We start from the raw sequence: 22176 nt of genomic DNA, 5'->3' as shown, positions 1-22176 counted from the left end.
CAAGAGGAGAACTGAAAGGCAGAGAAGTTAATTGTTAAAGTGATACATAGGAAATTATTGGACAAAGACAGGATTATGATTCAAGGGTTTCTGGTTCTTGGCCTATGCTCAATCTATCACACCACACGGGTGTAACTGACTTCCCTATTTAAGCAATAAATCCTGCACAAGGTCTCTAAAATGTTTTAGAAATATGTCATAAAAATATGAAATGTTGCATGTTCTAGTTATCAAGTCCACAGAATCCATATGCAGAAATACAAGGGAATCAGAGAGAGTGACTGGTTATTAGAGGCATATTGGCTCCCCTCTGCAATGAAGCCATTTATGGCCTTTAGGACACTGGTAGCACCTGAAGCTCTTGTTGACTACAGATGAAATACTTGGTCAGTAGGTCCCTAGAGCAGGGGTGGGGAGCCAGATCATGGCTTGTCTGGATCTGAACACCAAGGCTCACGGCTCCCCTCCATGGCATCTGGCCTGTGGTGGGGGGGAGGGTTTGGAGTCCTGAGCCTCATGGGCTGAATCCACTCTGTGGCTTGAGCTGGAGGTTGGGGAGGGCGGGAAGGAAATGGCTCTGGGCTCCGCTGCCACTTGCTGCTGTTTTCCCAGCTGGGAGAAGAAGAGGGAGCAGAAGTGGTCTCAGCAGCCTGCCCAGAGTTTTCCTACCTCCTACCAGGATTCTGGCCAATCAGAACAGTGGAGGGCGGTGCCTGGGAGCAATGGGGACGGCATGCAGAGCCACATGCTTCTAGGGGTGCTGCACCCCCATTGTCTAGAGCTCACGGAAGCAATTCTTACACCTCCTTTCATTCAGACATTCAATCCGCCCCTCTTTCTGTACTCTCTCTCCCAAGCTGCTCACCCTAACTGACCCTTCTCTTCCAGACCCCACACCCTCTTACACTCTTCTTCTTACCTAGAGCCACACCCATAGCCCACTCCTGCACCCTTCTTCCTGCCTGGACACCAGAGCCCATAGCTGGGAAGCACATCAGTGAGGAGCTTTTTTTTTTTCCCTTCCTGTTCACTTGTGTGGCCCTGGACTGATTTGTCTGTAAGTCAGTTGCTCCAACCCAAAAAAGGTTCCCTGCTTTGCCCTAGAGATTCTGTAGGTCTGATTTTCAGATGTGGCAGGCATCTGGTGACAATACGTGAAACTGTAGTGGCTCTGCATGGAAGCAGCAAAGACTGAAAGAAATGAGTTTTCATTCTCTTCAGGAGTACAAGTGTTCCCAATCCTTTTATAGTTACCAGCCGTTACTTAAAATAAAGCTTGTCACCTATATACAGCTTGCAATTCAGAATGATGCAAAATCATTCTAATTAATTTTCACAACCTCCCTGTTTTGCACACATATAGTCTTGTCCTGTCCTGCTAATCTATCAGACGATGAAGATAAGTGCCTGTTTCCCCTCCCACCCAACAAATTATAATGATGGTGTGGATGTATTGGACACGTTATTGATCAAACTTCATTACATGGTTACTGACTGAAATAAGTTTTCATGTGACACTGTTCCCTGGAACAACATTTTTGAAGTTGAACTAGAAAATGGAAAGTCTGGTTTAAAGAGAAGGACTTGTGGCATCTGTGCCTTGCAGCTTTTCTTTTCCCTAAGCTTATGGAGAGTCAAAGGAAAATATCATGTTCTTCTGTTAGATGGTAGCCCAGCCTGACATTTAAACTGAAAGGGAGTAAGTACTTTGAATATAACTTCAGTTCAATATTTTCTTTCCTAGGGAGCTCAATGTCTAGCTACTAGTTTATTTCATGTTTGCTCTGTGCTTTGTATCTTATCAGCTGAGACGAATGCGAGTAGTAGGGGAGACTGAATCTGATTCCAGGCATACACGGTGTTTGTTTCAACAGTAACTGCAATCTTTACATTTTGTTTCTCTACATTATTAAGTCCATCCACGTTTTTGGAGCATGTTTGGGGCATCTCTGGATTGTCATTTGTTCATCAAAGGTGTGTCTACACTAGCCCCTTCCTTTTGGAAGGGGCATGATAATGAGTGAGATCAGAAGATGCTAATGAGGTGCTTCCATGAATATGCAGCACCTCATTAGCATAATAGTGGCTGCAGCAAGTCGAAAGTGCCACTTTCAAATCCTGCGCCACCTGTGTAGATGGGGCCTTTTGAAAGGACCCCGTAGTCTTTGAAAGCCCCTTTTTCCTAACTCCTCTTCCTACTAGACTTTTTTCTGTCAGTTCCTAGAATAAAATTTTATCTCAGCTTAGAATGCTGGAGGAATGGCTTGTCTGACCATCATCTTTCAGGGTTTGATATTATTGAAGTCTGGATTCTTGAATGTATGTGTATTTGGGCTACCTATCTGGCCCCAAATACTTTGGAGAGTAAGATGAGTGTATTGTACAGAACAGTGCCATCAGTATGAAGTGCCCTGGCCACAATGAACTTCATTTTATTAGTCTTTCTTGGAACTGTAACTGGGGATCTTGGAAATGCAGGTTTTTCCTATCTCTTGCTGCTTACTGATCACTAACACTCTTGACTAAATACAGTAAACTCTTTCATATCTGGCATTCTATCATCCAGAACTCTCAAATAACCAGCAGTAAATTTTAGTTACATTTTCCATAAGTACAGTATAGTGAAAGTAAATTTGAATAAAATAGGGCAAACGCAGTTTGGTTATGGTTACACTACAGCACTGTATTGACAGAAGTCACTGTCAGAAGAGATTTCCCATCAAAACTTGTGGGCCATTTCTACTCATGCCACTGTTTTCAAAAGTGGCATGCTATTAAATGGCCTGAATAATGCTAATGAGGCACAGATGTAAATTTCCAGCACCTTATTAGCATACAGTCACATGATTTGGAGTCTGGAAGAAGCTCTTCCGGACTCCAAAACAGCATGTAGAGGCGCGGCCCCCGGGGGATCTCCAGGAAGGAAAATCCTCCTTCTGGAAGCCCCTTCTTCCTGAAAATTTTCCTGTATCATTAGTGGGACCAAGAGAAATCTGGTTAACTTTTACCTCCCATCTGCTCAAACCTGTGTGTTATATCCAAAATCTTCAGGAAAATTTTCAGGAAGAAGGGGCTTCTAGAAGGAGGATTTTCCTTCCTGGAGATCCCCCGGAGGCCACGCCTCTACACGCTGTTTTGTAGTCCGGAAGAGCTTCTTCCAGACTCCGAATCATGTGACTGTATGCTAATGACACACCGGAAATTTACATCTGCGCCTCATTAGCATTTTTCGGGCCGTTTATTGTGGCATGTGTAGAAAGGCCCTGGTGACAGAGTGCAGCCACATACAAAAGCCAATCGGGAGAGTCGCCACTCTGGCAACAGAGCAACCGTACTGCCTGGCTGCTGTCTTGACAAAACATGTGCCAGGAAGCACAGTAGTCAGGGCTGCCCATTGTTCTGGATGCCCATTCTGCCAAGAGAAGGCCCCCCACAGTGTCCACACAGCCTGCAGCATTATGCCTCAAAGCTTTGAGACAGAAAGCTGCCAGCAGAAGTTCTGAGTTTTGCCCAGATACAAACCCTATTTTATATATGCGTGATCCATGACCTTTGTCAACAAAATCAGGGTTTTGCTGACAAAATTCACTAGTGTAACTGTACCCTATAAGTTTCCAGTGTACAATACTACTGTTGTTGGTAAATAAAGTACTCTTCAGACCTTTTTGTTTCTCAATATCTAATCTTGTTTTTCTTCAGTGTTCTGCGGGGCCCGGTGTATACCTCTCTATTATCCAAAATATTTGAATATCTAGCAATCTCCCGGTTGCCAGGCTACCGGATATGAAAGAGTTTACCGTATTTAGCTTTTGGGAATTGACCAGGGATGTAACTAAAAACCTGCTTTGTAAACTTTTCCTCTGTTTGTAATTTTATTCTAAGGGTAGCTACAAGCAGTTTTCAAAAGTACATAGTTAGAAAGAAAGTTTTCTTTGTTCAATCTTAGGAAAAAATGTTTGCTCTTTGATTCTGTATCATTAATGGGACCAAGAGAAATTTGGTTAATTTTTGCCTCCCATCTGCTCAAACCTGTGTGTTATATCCAAAATCTTGAATTTCTATGAAGATTTTTCTATATTTCTGTTCTGTTTGGACCTTTTACTTAAACATGAGAAGAGTCATTAAAAATATGCTTAAGAGCAATTAAGAATTCTAAACATGTAGTAAACTCCTGAAATATGCTGCTCCAAGTTGTGCGTAACTTGCTTTAACATGAGTTAAGCACAGCTTGAAGCTGCTCTGCAGCTGTCAGCCTGCCTAGCTGCCGGCAGCTGTGGGCAGATAGACAAGCTGAGTCCCTTTTCCCTGCCTTCTCCCAGTGTGTGGCTGTGGGAAGGCAGGGAGAAGTAGCCAGTAACTGACCAGGCCTGCTGGGCTGTTTAGTTTCCTGGGTTCTGCAAGTGGCAGGGAGCTGGGAACCAAGCGGCAGCCTAGTTCCTGGCTCCCTGCTCCGACTTCCACGAGAATTTGAGTTATGCATTCCTGCAATCTCCGTGTAACTCAGAGTTTTACTGTACTGAACAAAAACTTCAGAGATTTCTGGCCAATTGTGTGTGTGTACTGCCCTTCATTGCAAAGATGAGTGGTGGAAACAACAATTTTGGGCATTTTTAAATAAGTTATGTGGCTAATATTTCATATCTGCTTGTATATGCGACATGAGCAACTAAGAGAACTCTAAAGCAGAGTTAGTTAATAGGCAGACTGTGGACCAGATCTGCACTTCCACATGCTTTTGAATGGACCACAAAGCTTTTTTTATTTACTTATGATCATTATATTGCAGGTTTTTCTTTCCACTGCAGTGTGGACCTTGACTATACCTTAACCAGCAAATATGGACTTTGGCAAAAATAATTGACTACTCTATTCTCAAGGCTTGTCTTCACTAGACTTCTTTTCAACCTTGAGTTAGTGATAATTATGAAATTTTGTGGTACCTGTTGCGTTTTGTAAAAGCTAATGTGGACACTCCATGTGTTTGTTACATCCTGTGCCCACACTAGCCTTTATAAAAACAATCTTAAGTACTCAGAAATGATTGTCAATCAACAATTTGAAGCTGTGGGGAGATTGGGGGAGGGGTCTAGTGAACATACCTGCTTTGTCAGTGCCTTAGGCTAATTATTCCAGCTGTAATACCTCGAGCTGACTGCTCGTACAGGTGTTGTCCATTGCATTTGAAATAGATTGGCAGTGGCTTGGTTTCTGTTTGCTGTCTTATTTGGTTAGGGCCATCTTGGTCTGTGCGCTGTAGATGTGGACTTGGTTTTCTGAGTTCTCTGAGACTTACTGGTTTTAGGTATTGATCTGGCAATCTGATCTATGTAGGCATTCAGTGGGATTTCAGAGCATACCAGCGTACATCGACTGGTATGAAAAAGATTGTAGGATTTGGGCCAAATTCTTACCCTGTCCATCTAAGTTACTTAAAACTAGTTGTGAGACTGTGGGACCATTTTTGATAGACCCTGTCAATGCCTATCCTAACAAGGAGCAAAGGTATTGGAAATCCTTGAACATAAGTCAGTTTGCTTCATCTCAATATAATATTGCTTGACAATAGGGTGTGTAAAACTCATTCTCAAACCTTTTATTTTAAGTAAAGATGGTTGAGCAGATGCTAGCTTTCCAACCACAGGCGCATTCAAATGCCAATGACATCCTGGGTGAGTTTGAGATTCTGAACTTCCGTTTGAGCTGAGACACCACTCATCAGGTTCCTGCTTACCTTATACAACGGTGATTTAGGTTATTTTTATACTTCTGAACTTAGTTCCTTTTTGATACAGTTAACCATTAGTCATTTCTTTGGCAGGCAAGGGAAACTGGGTTTGCACAAAAGTCATATCCATTGGCAGAAATCTGTTATTGATGACAACTAGCCATTGACAGAGAATTTGTTGTACAGGGTATCTCAATATTCTACGCTGTCTTCTGTATTGAATGCCTATTGGAGTACAGGTTGAATCTCTCTTGTCTGACGCCCTTGGGACCTGATTGCTGCCAAACCAGAGAATTTGCCAAACCAATGGAGTTGAATATTGTCTAGCCCCATTACCAATACTTTGGCTGCTCACTGTGTTCTTGGAAGGTATTTAGGGGGTAAATTAGAGCTAAATAACAGCACAGGATGCTGAGAGTTAGGACTGGCAAGTAAGTGCTGTCTGTGCGCATATAGTTTCTTTCCAATGGATGCAGTTCTAGAACTTAAAAGACATAATTAGGTCTGCTGTCTTGGTAAAGTGAAAAAGACATATTAAGTGTAGCCAGGCCAGGTGAATGAGGTGGTACTTTTTTTTTATTGGCCTAATGTCATTTGGTGTGAGAGACAAGCTTTTGAGGTCACACATAGCTTTTCTTCCATAGACTCATTTTAGCTGTTGAAAATTTCTTCCCACCATCAGAGTACATGGAATGTAACATACATTGGCTTGCATGTTGTACTAGTAATGTTGGTCTCTAGTATGTTAATGAGATGAGGTGGGCAAGGTGATTATCTTTTACTAGACCAGCTTTTGCTGGTGAAAGAGAGAAGCTTACACAGAGCTCTTTCTCAGACCTGGGAAAGATTCTCTGAGGGTAAGATACATTGTATCACTAGTTGCTATTTTCTAGTTTGCATGTCTGTAGTATTAAATTGTGAGTGACCCTTTGATCATAAATAAGAGGTGAAAAGACAGCTGTGTTCTTTGCTGGAAGAATAATTTTTAAACCAAAAATCTAACATTAAATTTCGAGTGCTGTGTATTAGAAATTAGTAAAAGTAAGGCTGGTTTGGGAATTTCCAGATGACCATATGCTGTTGGTTGTATTCATACTGGCTAATGAAGAAGCTATTTGCTTTTTTTTGTATGGGGAAATAGGCTATCTTTATACAGGAAAGGGCAATACTGCAGAAAAAAGCAGATGATTTCCTTAGGATGGTATACCTCAGTTAATGTCAGATCTTAATGGCACCCATTCACAACAGCTGAAAACAGAGCAGATGGACCTTGCAGCTATTGTAATGTTTTCAGGCTTTTTCCTGCTATTGTTTGGGCTTTAAATGGAACATGTAAGGCATTTGATATGGTCTTGCATGATATTCTTATCAAGAAACTAGGCACATACAACTTAGGTGGGGCTACTATAAGGTGGGTGCAAAACTGGCTGGATAACTGCACTCAGAGAGTAGTTATTAATGGATCTCAATCCTGCTAGAAAGGTATAACAAGTGGAGTTCCACAGGGGTCTGTAGTGTGACTGGTTCTGTTCAATCTCTTCTTCAGCAATTTAGATATTGGCATAGAAAGTAAGCTTATTAAGTTTGCAGATGATACCAAGTTAGGAGGGGCTGCAACTGCTTCGGAGGATAAGTTCAAAATTCAAAATGATCTGAACAAATTGGAGAAATGGTCTGAAGTAAACAGGATGAAGTTTAATAAAGACAAATGCAAAGTGCTCCACTTAGGAAGGAACAATCAGTTTCACATATACAGAATGGGAAGCGACTGTCTAGGAAGGAGTATGGCAGAAAGGGATCTAGAGGTTATAGTGGACCACAAGTTAAATATGAGTCAAGAGTGTGATGCTGTGCAAAAAAAGCAAACATGATTTTGGGGTGCATTAACAGGTGTGTTGTGAACAAGACACGAGAAGTCATTCTTCCTCTCTACTCTGCGCTGGTTAGGCCTCAGTTGGAGTATTGTGTCCAGTTCCGGGTGCCTCATTTCAAGAAAGATGTGGAGAAATTGGAAAGGGTCCAGAGAAGAGCAACAAGAATGATCAAAGGTCTAGAGAACATGACGTATGAAGAAAGGCTGAAAGAATTGGGCTTTTTTAGTTTGGAAAAAAGAAGACTGGGGGGACATGATAGTTGCTTTCAGGTATCTAAAAGGGTGTCATGAGGAGGGAGAAAACTTGTTCGTCTTGGCCTCTGAGGATAGAACAAGAGGCAATGGACTTAAACTGAAGCAAGGGAGGTTTAGGTTGGACATTAGGAAAAAGTTCCTAACTGTCAGGGTGATCAAACGCTGGAATACGTTGCCTAGGGAGGTTGTGGAATCTCCATCTCTGGAGATATTTAAGAACAGGTTAGATAAATGTCTATCAGGGATGGTCTAGACAGTACTTGGTCTTGCCATGAGGGCAGGGGGCTGGACTCAATGACCTCTCAAGGTTCCTTACAGTCCTAGCATTCTATGATTCTATGTTTGCAACAACAGTATTGGGTGAAAATGTGGCAGAGGAGTAAGGCCACTGTTTCTTCGCTGGGTAAGAGATACTTTACATGAAAAGAAAAAACTGATGTGGCACAGTAAAAAATCTGATTCCCCAACGTGCATACTGCTTACTCAGAGTACTGCTTTGAAAACTCTGAGGTTTGGGGTATGTTTGTTTCTTTCTCTCTGGCTTTCAGAATTTCAAAGTCATCATGTAATAATAGTTTATATTTTAATTTTAAGTGAGTTGGCAATTGGTATGATCTTACTGATCATTTTTTCTTAATGTCCAAGGTGTTTACAAGTCTCTTACATATACTGGCTGTAATTCATATTGTTTTAAAACATTTTGTTCTTGCTTGTCTGTGTACTTATTCAGTTTGTATTTAAATATCTAATATGTTAAATAATAAAAAGCTCTGATAAAAAGGAAAGAAATATTTTTCTACCCCCCCGAAAGAAAAAATAAAAATGGTGTTGGTATTTCATGTGTTTAGGTGGCAGCCAATGCACACATCCCTCCAGACTATCTCCTGAAAATCTGTGAGAGAATTGGACCCCTCTTAGACAAAGAGATCCCACAAAGTGTTCTTGGAGTGCAGACTTTACTAGGGGTGGGACGGCAGTCATTGCTGAGGGCAGCAAAAGGTAAGATTTCAAGTACATATGATCACAACTAATGTAAACAAGTAAAAATAATTAATATTTAATGTAAAGTATCTTCTCAGTGGTAGTCTGAGGCCTTTGCATACTTGTGTCAGCTCTCTTGTGCTGCTTAGCATCATCAGTTTCTACTTTCTAGTTACAAAATTGCTAAAACACAACTACTAGGACAAAGCATATCCTTCTCTGTTGCCAAAGATATACTAGAAAAGGTTTTCTGTTATAGTTGTACTGGCAGACTCTCCAAGTTTAGACAAAGCTTATAATGACAAAATGGTGCATTTGCTGATGACGCTTATTCTGATTGTAAAAGCCAAATAAGCTCTATTGGCAAAAGCCTTTTGATGTTTATACTTGAATTTCTGCCAGTGCAATGTTGCAAAAAACCCATTGCCCTTAAACATGCCAAAGGGTTACTAGCCTGAGGTTATGTCTTCATAGCAAGTTGGTCTGTCAAGTGTATAAGAAAAAAAACCCCAAAACCCCATACAGTGAAATAAGTTCACTAGCAATTTTATCAGTGAAACTAATGTCTGGGGGGTGTCATAGTTTTGTTAATTTTAACACCTCTGACCAACAAAAAATTTACCATCAAAAGAGCTAATATAGACAGTGTTGTGTCAGCGTACAGTGGCTGCATGGGAGATCATACAGCATCACAGATGTGCTAATGGAAGGTCTGTAGTATAAATATAGCTTGATGATGGTACGAGGTGCGGAAGAGTGGTGTGCATAATACCCAAACTGTACACATAAAGGCCATTTCTTTGCTTGTAAACAATCAGATATTTTTTCATCCGGAGGACTGGGAGTCTTGAAATTTGCTAGCAATGTTTTGATTATATCCCAGACTCTGGGTTCTTCACAAAATGTTGAAGTAACCTAATTCATAAACTCAGCATCCAAATCTCAGTATATACTACAAATAACCAGTCAAACTGGTTAACACCCCCTCCCCCACCAAGTCTTAGGGTACGTCTGCACTAGGAGATTAGGTTGAATTTGTTAAGGTCAATATTTTAGCACCAGATTTTGTTAAGTCTAGGGTGCATGTCCACTCTGGCACATTATGTTGGTGTAGTGTGTCCCATTTAGGGTTAGCAGTTTTGACTTATCAGTTATGCACTGTGAGGACCTATTCCCGAGTTCCTCATGTCCCCTTGCATTATGAGTTAAACTCCCAGTGTCTGATGGGACAAAAAACTGCTGTGGGTAGTTCTGGGTGTGTTATGAGCTTCCTGTAGTGCACTTTTCCAACTTCTCCTTTTGGAAAGCAACGGCAAAAAGTGTTTTCGTGCCCTTTTTCGCTGGGTATCAACGCAGATGTCATTGCAAGGTGAGCATGGAACCCATCCGGCTTCAAACTGTTGTGGCAAGTAATAAGAGTACCTCACCCATTGTGCTGCCGTATGTGCAGAGCCTAAGCAGCCTTCGGAGCAATGAAGACCCTGAGAAGGAAATGGACATACATGAAAGTGAAACACTGGAGTAGACGACTGAGGAGATACTGGACTTCTGTATGTAGTGGAGCACTGGTTCTGGTGCCATGAAACAAGATCAGACTGGTGGAACTGCATTATTCTGCAGGTATTGGAGGATCAACAGTGGCTACAAAACTTCCACAGGCATAAGGCTGCTGTGATCCAGACAGCCAAGGCAGTCAATATTCTTCTCCTACAAAGAATGGTGACTCTGGGAAATGTGCAGAACATAGTGGATGGTTTTGACATAGTGGGGTTCCCTAACTGCAGCAGAGCAATAGATGGAACACACACCTCTATATTGAAACCAGACCACCTTGCCAGAGTGTGTAAACCGCAAATGATACTTCTCCATGGTGTTTGCCGCTATTGGTGGATCACGAGGTTCATTTCACTGACGTCAAAGTGGGATGGTTGGGAAAAGTGCATGGCACGTGCAAGTTTAGGAACTCTGGTCTGTTCAGAAAGCTGCAGAATAGGACTTTCTTCCTAGGCCAGAAAATCACCATTGGAAGTATAGAGATGCCAAATAGTGATCCTGGGAGATCCAGCTTACCCGTTGCACCTGTGGCTTATGAACCCGTACACAGGCAGCCTGGGCCACAGTAAGGAAGAGTTCAACTACAGGCTGAGCAAGTGAAGAATGGTAGTAGAATGTGCATTGAAAAGCCAGGTTCAGCAGCTTCCTGATTCAGTTACAGCTCACCGTGAGCAACGTTCCCTTTGTGGTGGCAGCCTGTTGTATACTCCATAACTGATGTGAAAGTAAGAGGGGCAATTTACGTGCCAGGTTAGAGGCCTGAATCTGATCACCTGGCCACTCCTTATGAGCAGCCAGACCCCAAAGCAATAAGGGGAACACAACAAGGGGCACTGCTAATCAAGCAGGCTTTGAAACACAGCTGTATGAATGACCAGACAGTGACATGACAGTCATGTCTATTGCTCTACAGAAGGTCTCCCTGTATGATGTGTGCTGACCTTTAAACCTCCCCCTCTCCCTGGTGCAACACAAGCAATAAAGACACTGTTTGCAAACTTAATTGTTTTTATTCAGGGGACAGTAAAGGAGTTTGTTCAGGGGCTTCAGAGGTGGGTAAGCAAGGGCAAGAGTCATTTTGCCATCACAGGTAGAGGAATGTCAGCTTTCTAGAATGGGATCAAGGTGCAGCAAACTACAAAATAGCAAGACTTCATGAAGGGTCATTCCTAGGGTGGCATGGGGTCTGGGGCAACCCCACCCTTTGTGCCCCAGGAGCATGGCCCAGGGAAACCTTCGCAACCCTAACACCCCTTCCTCAAGTCTTGTCCTGTGTAATATGACTGGGTTGTGGGCAGAGCTGAGGGAAGCAGCCCAGGGCATATTGATTAAAACCAGCTACTTACAGCCCAGGCTGTGATTTCCTTCCCACTAAGGCAAATCAAACCAGTCACAAAAGTACCTCTGCCAGCTCCACTGGCCAGTGAGAAGCTGCACAAGCAAACCCGCAGATTCTCCCTAACCCATTTCACCAAATCCACACAGATTCTTCCAGACCCCAAAGGGTCCAGCCACTGGGATGGGGCAGCCACCACTAGCCGTCCTATGAATGGGATGGAGCTGGCCGTACTCGCAGTCTTGTCCCTTGTAAATTGAAGGGACTGTAGCTCAGTCAGTCAGTCACATGAGAGAGAAGTTTTCATAGGAAAGGATACACATTGCCATTCATGAATTATGCAGGTCATCCCAAACAAGTGTTAATAAAATTTTATATCACAGCAGCATTTATTCTGTCTAAGCCATATGTGGTACAGAAAAATTACTTTAGAAATATTCAGTTATTTTAAAAGATGTTCCTGAGGTAGTGTTTGATATCCCTTTTCCTATAAAGCTAGCTTTACATTAGTAAGGGAATGTGACTGTACAACACATAGAAGGAGAAGTGAATAAATATAAGACAGCTGTAAAAATAACCTCTTATATCTTTTCTGTATCTAAAAAATGTCAGAATATGAAGAGTTTGAGTTCCTTCCATAGCTGCACCTGAGTATTAGGTCACACTGGGAATCTGGGCGTCTCCTGTTCTATTCAGATTATGTGCTTGCTAAACCATGGGATATTGCTTAAATTGTGCCATTTTTAAGTACAGAAACGGTAACACTGGGCCGCGACTTAATCTTGCTGGTGTTGGGCCTTGGGCAGGTGTAATGTGGTGGAGAAATTCCACCTGTGTAGGGAGAAGAAAACCTTTTTGTGGCAGGTTGATAAACAAAAATATTGGCTGTTTGAAATTGCAAAACAGGTTTGCAGTGTTAGAATAAATCCCACAGCATGTGATTATTGGACAGAGCTCAGATGAGTCACTCAAAAAGATAGGATAACTTAAAAACCCATGTGATGAATTCATTTATTGCAGGGAGATTTCTTCCAAATAATTTGACTTTCTGCATAGAGACAGCATGTTGGTCTTGTGCCATTTGTTGCATAAACAGTATTTTCACTCTGAGAAGCAGTTGTTCTTTCTCAGAATGACAGTCTTATGGATCTTCTAAAGTTGCATTTAAGTAGTGTAGGTCTGTGTTTCTTAAACTTTTTGAGACCATGGAACACCAAGCAATAATATTTTTGTGCAAAACACCTATGAAAATTTTCTTCAGGGAAAAAAAAAAGGTTGCCAGATCTAAAACAAAACAAAACAGTCCCCCCCACCCCAAACGAGCATATACAGCAAAAACAAAATGACATAATTTAATCAGGTATCATAGCAATGAGGAAGTAACATTGTATCTGGTTTTAATAACAGAAAAATATACCATTAGTGTATGTTTCCAAACACTCACAGTTCATGGAACATGGTTTAAGGAACACTGGTATAGATAGTGACAGCAAGTAGAAAGCTTACACCTTTGCTATAGAAAGCTTAAGATAGATCTATATCTATATAGCTATATGTAAAATTATTAGAAGATTTACCTGGTGTTGCTCAAGTATTTAATTAAATTAATGTTTGTTTTTTGCAAAATAAAACTAAAAGGAACATGCTTTATTTAAATTATTGCTCTGGGGTGGGGCTGGGTATGAGGGGGTTCAGAATGTATGCTGCTCTGGGGAGAGAGGTCTACCCCATCTCTTTCTCACTGCAGCAGTGTGGGGCCAGATGAGACATGCTCCTCTGTGGCCACTGCTATGCCAGTGGGCAGAGCCTGGGGAAGGATGCATGTCTTCTGTCTGGGACAGGTTCAGGTTCATCTACCCCATGCACTTCCCAGCCAGGTTGAGGAATTCAGGAATGCAGTAAACTGTACACTTTCTCCAGGCTCCCTGAGGAAGTGAAACAGGCAGCAACATCTCCATATGAATTGGGGGCACTGCAGCCCCTTTTACCTGCCTCGTGTTTTTTGTCTCTTTTCTTCATGGTTTTATGAGAAGCAGTCCCATTCTAGGCACAGCCCATTTTCCTGGCACAACCAACCCCTTCCCTTGTTTAAAGTTATGGTAAGAAGACGCTGTATTCCAAATTTGGTGGTCCTAGCTCTTACTGTTTGAGCAGGAGTTCTTAAGCAGACAGATATACTCATAGAGTAACTTTCTCAAATATATGGTAGATTACAATAATAGAAATCTACAGTGAAATGAGGGTTATACTTAAACATTTTGTTAGGGTTCTGTCTGGATTGAATATTCAGTGAATTCAAATAGTGATGCATGAGTCCATCCATTGGTGGCATTTGACTTCTGCTCCACAGCCCTTGCTCATCACAGAAGCTAATTTTTTCTCCTTCCAGAGGGCCACCCATGCAAAATTCCCAGCTGTGATCTCCAAGACACTATGCTGAGCGCACTCAGAAAATGCAGTTGTTTCCATTAGAGGGAAGGCTGTCAGAAGCCATTTGGCAGAAAAGTAGCTGGAGAACCTTAAAAGAAAATGGTCTTAATTTAAAAAAAATAATGTTTTAAAGGAGAGACTATGGGGAGAGAGAGAGAGAGAGAATTACTACCAATTGAAAGAAACCAGATGTGTTCAAACAGAAATCTTCCCTGCCCCCCTCCCAAGTAGAATATATGCGTTTGCAATGTCTTCCAAATATATCATACAATGAGACTTTCTATATGCAAATCAAGAGAAAAAGTTGTGGGGGCGGTTTTTAGTGCTTTTTCCTCGTGATGGTTGTGGAGTTATATTATTACACTGGTAATTATAGCTACTGTTACTATCTGCATTTTCCCCCCTCATCATATGTAGACTTCCTGAATCTGAGAAGCCAAGTGAATAAAGAAGAAATGTTGAAAACAATTCTAAGATTTTATCATGTAGCAAATACAAATTTGAGTTTCATCATCACTAAATAGTTTCTGAAATCTGACACTTTAAAATGACTCAGATGCGTGTTATGAGAATGGTGATTCTCTGTAATCAGGACATATTAGGAAGTCAGGAGTTTTTGGTCATGTCAGTGTTCAGACATATAGGTCGGTTGGATGCAGAATGCAGCTCTGCAGCTCATTTTCCTTATCTACTGTTAATTTCACTGATCTAGACTGCAGGCATACGCTATGGAAGGCATCCGCATTTGCAGCTCTTCACAGAGGCCGCCCTCCCGAACTACCTGTAAATTATGGGAAACCACCAAATGTGGGTAAGTAATATCCCACTAAAGTAAAGTGTTTGAGGTATTGTTTGTATATTTATTAGCTTTTTCAGTTGAAACTTTTGTTGTTAATCCAGACACTACATTGAGTTTTCATTTACATGTTTGTGATGAATTTAAAGGTGAACTCCTCCTACAAGTCTGATTTATTCTACAAGTGTTTTGCTTCTTCCATGTCTTTTTAGTATGCTTTCTTGAATGTGTGTTTGTGTGTATCTGAGCCTTGTCAGTTTCCCTTTGCATGGGAAATCAGTTACATAAAATATGGATATGTTCTTGTTTTATTTAACTATATATATATATATATATATATGTACACACACCAGTCAGAAACAGCATACAAGCAGTCGGTACTTTCAGTAATCTTAGCCAGAACATCGGTGCCTGGTTCTGTGGGAAAACTTGTGCGTCAAGAATTGATTAGAGAGATTAAGACAGTGTGAACTGCTCATCACAGCTCCCTCAGAAAGACAGTGAATTACAAAATTAAGAACGCAACCACTATCTCAGTCTGAATGGTACACACATGCTAAGAAAAAAGTACATGTATGACTGTGTATATTAGTGCCAACTGTATCAGAGAGGTAGCCATGTTATCTCTATCTTCGAGAACAACAAGAAGTCCTGTGGCACCTTGTAAACTAACAGATATTTTGGAGTATAAGCTTTCATGGGCAAAAGATCTGCTTTGTCAGATGCATGAGTAGGGCACTGGTGATTCCCATCATAGCTATAAGACTTGCAGGCACTGAACTGTTTATGCCCTTCTCTGTATGGGAGTATTTTATTAGGCATACAGCTGTTACACTGGCACCCTTCCCTCAAAAAATGCTGTTATTCTGCTAGAAACGTTGTAGTTGTTTTTAGATTAAAACCCTTTCCAAATGATTTTTTAAAAAACCTAGAACAACAAAAAGAATACTTATATACAGTATGACTGTCCACATTGAATTTATATTTGTATAACTATTGAATTTAAATTCACACCTTAGGGTGCTGAAAATACTTTCCCCTGTAGTCAGAAACTAAAACTATCACTAGCCATGGATACAACAGAGTAACCAACTTGATGGCTTGCCAGAGAAAAAGCAGATGCCCTCTGCTCATATCTTTGTTTGACAATTATTATTTAATTTTTTAAGATGTGCACACCCATGCTGATTTTGCTTTTGTCTACTGGGGAATCTTGTTTGCTGTCACCCTCACTTCTCTTAAACAGACTAATGAAAAAGGGAAGGGTTTCTGAGTTTCGTTAGCATCCAGTCCAATTATTGTTGTTAATTTAAAATATCCACTCAAAAATTCTGTGTTTTTTTGTTTGTCTGTTTCTTTTGCTATCCCTGTCATAGCCTTTTTGGAAATTTCTCCCTTTGCTGCCTTAATGGGTTTCTCTCTCCTCTACCTAAAGCTAAGTCCCTCCTGTCTGGGATTATTTTGAGTCTCTTCTTCATGTATACTGTGATGATAGTTTTATGTTCCTACTGTCACCATCCCATTTTTTCTGTACTTCTGGCCTTCTTGCCAACCTCTTGACTCCTTCACTCCATAAGCTCAACATTTTCTAAGAACGAAACTGACATAACTTACCTGGTTCAACATTGTGACTGAAATGCAGTCAGTGACATTCTGCTTATAGGCAATGGAATGACAGGATATTAATGAAACAAGATGGGTGAGATGATATCTTCTGTTGAGCTCAAATGCTTTTCTCTCCCACCTATGGAAGCTGGTCCAGTCACAAATATTTCACCGACCGTGCCTCTCTTATATCTTGACACAGCTACAGTGGCACTACGCATAGTAATATTAATGTTGTTTGTTGTATATAGAAGGTAAACAGATGGTTGTCTAGAAATCTGTTGGAAAGAGTATGATTTTATATGACATGTAAATTGCATTTCCTATGGATATTAACTCATGTGAGCCTGAGAGAGGTCACAAAGTGGTTATGGCTTTGTATTACATCATTACTTCTTTTACGCTAGTCTAGTACTCTAACAGATATTTTGGAGCATAAGCACCAGAATATCTTATGCTTATGCTGCAAAATATCTGTTAGTCTATAAGATGCCACAGGACTTCTTGTTGTTTTTGAAGATACATACTAACATGGCTACCTCTCTGACACTAGTCTAGTAACGATATGCCAACAGTTGTGTGAATAGGCAGTTAATGGACCCGATTGTGTCATTGTCATGTCACTCATATTGATGTAAATAGAAGTTAAACATATGTAAAGGCTTCTGGATCACACCCTTAATTAGGTGATTCAGCTAAACAACATAGTTTGTTTTTGACAAGTTGTATTGCCGTTGGTTAATTATAGTTAACATGTCAAACTTTTGAGCCTTCTTCTTGGCTGTAAGAGCTATATTTTACCTCTGTGACATAACAGTTGTAAACTGACTCTAAGGGGGTAAAGAGCAGAGTAGTTTTCTGTTTTTCATGGATAATAATTTTATGCGTCCTTTGTGACTTCTTTTTACTTCTGAATCCTTCTTGGTAACACTTATGGTAGAGGTATTTATACATATGTTCACGTAGACATAATGTGTGTATATATGTATATTGATATACGCAGAGCCTTTTTTGTTTAAAAAAATGGTGCTGGTACTCAGCCAGCTCCCCTCACCCCTCTCCCTCCAGCCAATCCCCTGGCTAGGACTGCTGAGGTGCCTGTATTCAGTACGGGCAAGTTACAGCACAAAAAAAGCATTGGATGTATGTGGCTACCACGTAAAGGGTCTTTTCTGCATTCTGTAAGTATACGTATCTTCTGTTAGGTGAGATCAGGAACTTAGAGTACAACAGTGGTTCACAAACAGCGATATATATGTATTTCTTTGGAGTACATGGAGAACTTCTTGAGGTGCATCAACTCATCTAGATATTTATCTAGTTTTACAACAGGCTACAAAGCAGTACAAAGTTGATACAAAATTAAAATTTCATACAATGATTTGTTAACACTGTACTACATATTACACACTGATAGGAAAGTACAGTGTTTATGTTCTGGTTGATTTGTTATATGATTTTATTTATATATATAATTATATGGTATAAATGAGAAGATAAGCAACTTTTCAGTAGTATTGTGCTGTGATGCTTCTGAATTTTTCCATCTGATTTTGTAAGCAAGTAATTTTTAAGAACTTGGGGTATGTAAATCAAAGAAAGACTACTGAAAAGGGTACAGTAGTGTGGAAAAGGTGAGAAAGATGTACATAAAAACAAACTCACTGAAACTTGGTAAGAGTTGGACTATGTGCTCGCTTTGGGACATGATTCCAGAATACCACCTTCTCTTGCCCTTCCTGAACTGTTGTCCAAAGTTTCTTCTTGTATAAAATGTGTTGCCTTGGTTATGAAAGGTTGTAAGGTTTTTAAAAGTGTCTTACTGTATGTTTAAGTATCAGGCGAACTTATAATGATGTATTTGGAATATTCATTGAATAATTTACCATTATTGATAGTTAAATAATTAAAGGTCTTGTTGCTTAGAAAGCAAGGCAAGTGTCAGATTGGCATATATTTTGGTGAACAAACAAGTTAATGTCAAACTCCTTACTGCCTCTGTGACAGATGGAAATGTTGCAGAATAAACATTCCATCTTGAAATGAACAGATTTCCACCCACCCCCCAACAAAAATAAATTGTAGCTGGTATGCTTGAGAAGAGAGCCTTCCAAATGTGAACTCATGTATTCCTGGCTTAGACCACTAGAAACAGAAGTGAGCTAGAGTAATTCACAGATCTTTTAAATAGTCAATTCTGAAACCAAATGTTGCTTTAAATGTCAGATTTTCAGTAAGAGAAGCTCGTAATTATTAGGTTCATTCATGAAATTATTGCAGATATACATACAAAATATTTACACTTGAAGATAGATAAATGTAAAAGTGTCCAGGGGAAACTACCAATTAAAGGAATCATGCTGCCAGATTCTAGCTAGCAGCTTATACCACAGGGATATGGCACTTCCTTGTTAATTCTCTAGGACTTGTGCTGATATCTCCTCCCCTACTAACAGAATAATTGGAATGAAATTTTCATAAGGACAGTTTTATAGCTGTAAATGCTCTTTAGTCTGCTTCCCGAGAAGGGGGAAATTGCAGAATTCTTTGTGCCTTCACAATTGGAAGGTGGAGAAGGAGCCACAAACTTTCTAGATCTCCTGGGGGAATGTTGGTGGAGGGAGGATTGGGAGTTCTGACAGGCATCTGAGGCTGCGTATACACTACAAGGTAAATTCAAATTTATTTACATCAATTTCCTAATTCTGGAATTTGTAAGTTCAATTTTGACTGTCCTCTCTTCCCACTGTGCTCCCCACAAAGTCAAGTCATTGCTGCCACACACACATTGGCTAACATTGACTGTTGCAGTAGTGCATTGTGAGAAGCTACCCCACAGTTCCGTCATCCCCATAGCATTTTGGGTATGCGCGCTGGTCTTGACATCATCTTCCTTTACTGCATTTTCATCATTCCCCTCCTGATCCCTGAAAATATGTCGATCCATTGCAAATAATGCAGAAGATGCTCAAAATTAATTTTTGGTTTCCCCACACATTACATTGCCAACAAAAATGCAGCAACTGTGTTCACAAAGGACCATCCATCCCACCTCCCATCATTGCCGAAATGTGATCCTTGAAAATAATGCAGGAGGAAGAATGCAGGAAGAAAGGAATGTTGTTAATGGGAAGGGTTTTTGGTTTTCCAGTGCACTATAAGGCTTCTGTGCAACGACTGTGTTATTAACTGGCCGTCCAGTGAGTATTCCACCTCCTATCACTGCCAAAATGTTATCCCTGAAAAAAATGCAGGGGCCTGGAATGTTTCTTACATTGAGAAGAATGTAGGAAGAAAGAGAATTTTTGGGTTCCCCATACACTATATGGCTATGTCTACACATGAATGCTACATCGAAATAGCTTATTTCGATGTAGTGACATCGAAATAGGCTATTTCGATTAATAATGTCTACACGTCCTCCAGGGCTGGCAATGTCGACGTTCAACATCGACGTTGCGCAGCACCACATCGAAATAGGCGCTGCGAGGGAACGTCTACACGCCACAGTAGCACACATCGAAATAAGGGTGCCAGGCACAGCTGCAGACAGGGTCACAGGGCGGACTCAACAGCAAGCCGCTCCCTAAAAGGGCCCCTCCCAGACACAGTTGCGCTAAACAACACAAGGTCCACAGAGCCGACAACTGGTTGCAGACCCTGTGCATGCAGCATGGATCCCCAGCCGCAGCAGCAGTAGCAGCCAGAAGCCCTGGGCTAAGGGCTGCTGCACACGGTGACCATACAGCCCCACAGGGGCTGGAGAGAGAGCATCTCTCAACCCTTCAGCTGATGGCTGCCATGGAGGACCCCGCAATTTCGATGTTGCGGGACGCGCAACGACTACACGGTCCCTACTTCGACGTTGAACGTCGAAGTAGGGCGCCATTCCTATCCCCTCATGGGGTTAGCGGCTTTGACGTCTCGCTGCTTAACGTCGATGTTAACATCGAAATAGCGCCCAACACGTATAGCCGTGATGGGCGCTATTTCGAAGTTAGTGCCGCTACTTCGAAGTAGTGTGCACGTGTAGACACGGCTTATATGTGGAGAGTCTTAATGTGGGGTCCCGGACTGTGCAGGAAAAGAAGAATTGTTGGTTTTCCCCTGGTGGCAGCAAGCCCAGGTATGCTCAAGGGGGTGGGGAGTGTTGCTGGATGACCAGTTGAGCTGATCCTTCCCCACGGCGGCAGCAAACCCCTGAGGTGCTGGGGAAGATTTTTCGCCAGCAGCAGCAGCAAGCCCAGGTATGGGCGAAGCAGGAGGGGGTCAATGGATAACCAGTTTAGCTGTTCGTTCCCCAGAGCAGCAGCAAAGCCCCCAGTATCTTAACTGCCAGGGGAGACTTCTTCACAGTGTCAGCAAAGCCGTCAACATTGTAACTGCTGTGGGGGGGGCGGGGAGACTTCCCCACGGCAGCAGCGAAGCCCCCAGTATCTTAACTGCTGGGGGAGACTTCCCCTCAGCAGTAGAAAAGCCCTCTCTTTTCCTCATGACTAGCGGAGTTGTCAGCACCAAACAGTAGGCACATCATTTGGTTGGGTTGGGTTGGGTTGGGTATGGGGCTACCCACGTGATGTGGCTCAGTGTGGGAAAGACCCAGACTGTGTGGCACCTGTGGGGGAGGGAAGAGGGTTTGCAAACAAGTGTAAACCGCTGAGAAGTTTCTTCACATGTGATGCGAGCACAATCCCCAACACAGCCTCGTTGACATGTGGTATGGCGTGGCAGGGGCTGGCACCAGCAGCACAGAAAAAAAATAGCAAGTGTGCAGACAGAACCGTGAACTCCCTGCAGGGGCTATTTGAATGAGTAGATGCATGCATCCTGCAAACAGCATGGAAAAAAATAAGCCATTTCTCAGGCTGTTACAAACTAACATGAGCCTACAGCTAAAGGCTTGCTGCTCCTGCTTGGAAATTCAGGCTCTTCCTGCTACTGGAGAGCAGCGGTCAGAGCAAAGCACTGAGAGGGGCATTATGGGTTACATGCAGGACACCTCTGGAGGCTAATAAATTCGCTTTTAAGACATGGCGCTTCCACACTTACATTTAATCGAACTTCTAAATTTGCGCTTGATGCTATACCTGTCAGGTAACTGCAATTTTGTAATCTTGAGATTCTTCTTCGAGTGTCCCCGTGGGTGCTCCACAATAGGTGTCGGGCTTGCCCGGCGCCGCAGATCGGATCTTCCAAGCAGTTTCTTCCGGACCGCACATGCGCCGGCGCGCGCCGCTCCCTTGCGCGCTCCTGGCCATGTGCGCGATCCGATCCCCGCCAGTTCCTCTTAACCGCCGTCGGCTGCAGACGGAAACCGAACTAGGCTAAGGCCAAGTAGCGTATTCAATGACTTTAACTGTTTTTCTTTAAAGTTTTTCAAGTACTTAGGCTACTGCAAGTTAGCCGGTTGTTATTTTTGCAAAAAAAACAAAAAAAACCAAAAGCAACAAACAAACTACAAGCGGGACAGCTTCAATCCAGTCCCAGTAACAAGTGCCGGAGGCCAGGAGCATAGGACCATCAGCCCTCCTGCTGCGGCAGGCCATCGGAAGGGAAAAACAGCACAGAGAAGGTGCTAAGTACCCGTTTAACAACTGAAAGACTCACCAACAATGTCCTCT

The 22176-nt window shown here is 41.9% G+C and overlaps 1 protein-coding gene across 2 annotated transcripts in view; it reads left to right on the top strand.

Moving 5' to 3' along the window:
* The window catches only part of BRWD3 (bromodomain and WD repeat domain containing 3), a 112823-nt gene that overhangs the window by 1785 nt on the left and 88862 nt on the right, over positions 1-22176 (top strand). For both annotated transcript variants that reach the window (XM_075008158.1, XM_075008157.1), the window contains 2 exons: positions 8702-8852; positions 14867-14965. In XM_075008158.1, coding sequence (XP_074864259.1) covers positions 8702-8852; positions 14867-14965 — 250 coding nt within the window. The remainder of the gene's footprint in view (positions 1-8701; positions 8853-14866; positions 14966-22176) is intronic.

This window comes from Carettochelys insculpta, chromosome 13 (genome assembly GCF_033958435.1).
Source record: "Carettochelys insculpta isolate YL-2023 chromosome 13, ASM3395843v1, whole genome shotgun sequence".
NCBI lineage: Eukaryota > Metazoa > Chordata > Testudines > Carettochelyidae > Carettochelys > Carettochelys insculpta.
This window is presented reverse-complemented; position numbering and strand designations above follow the sequence as displayed.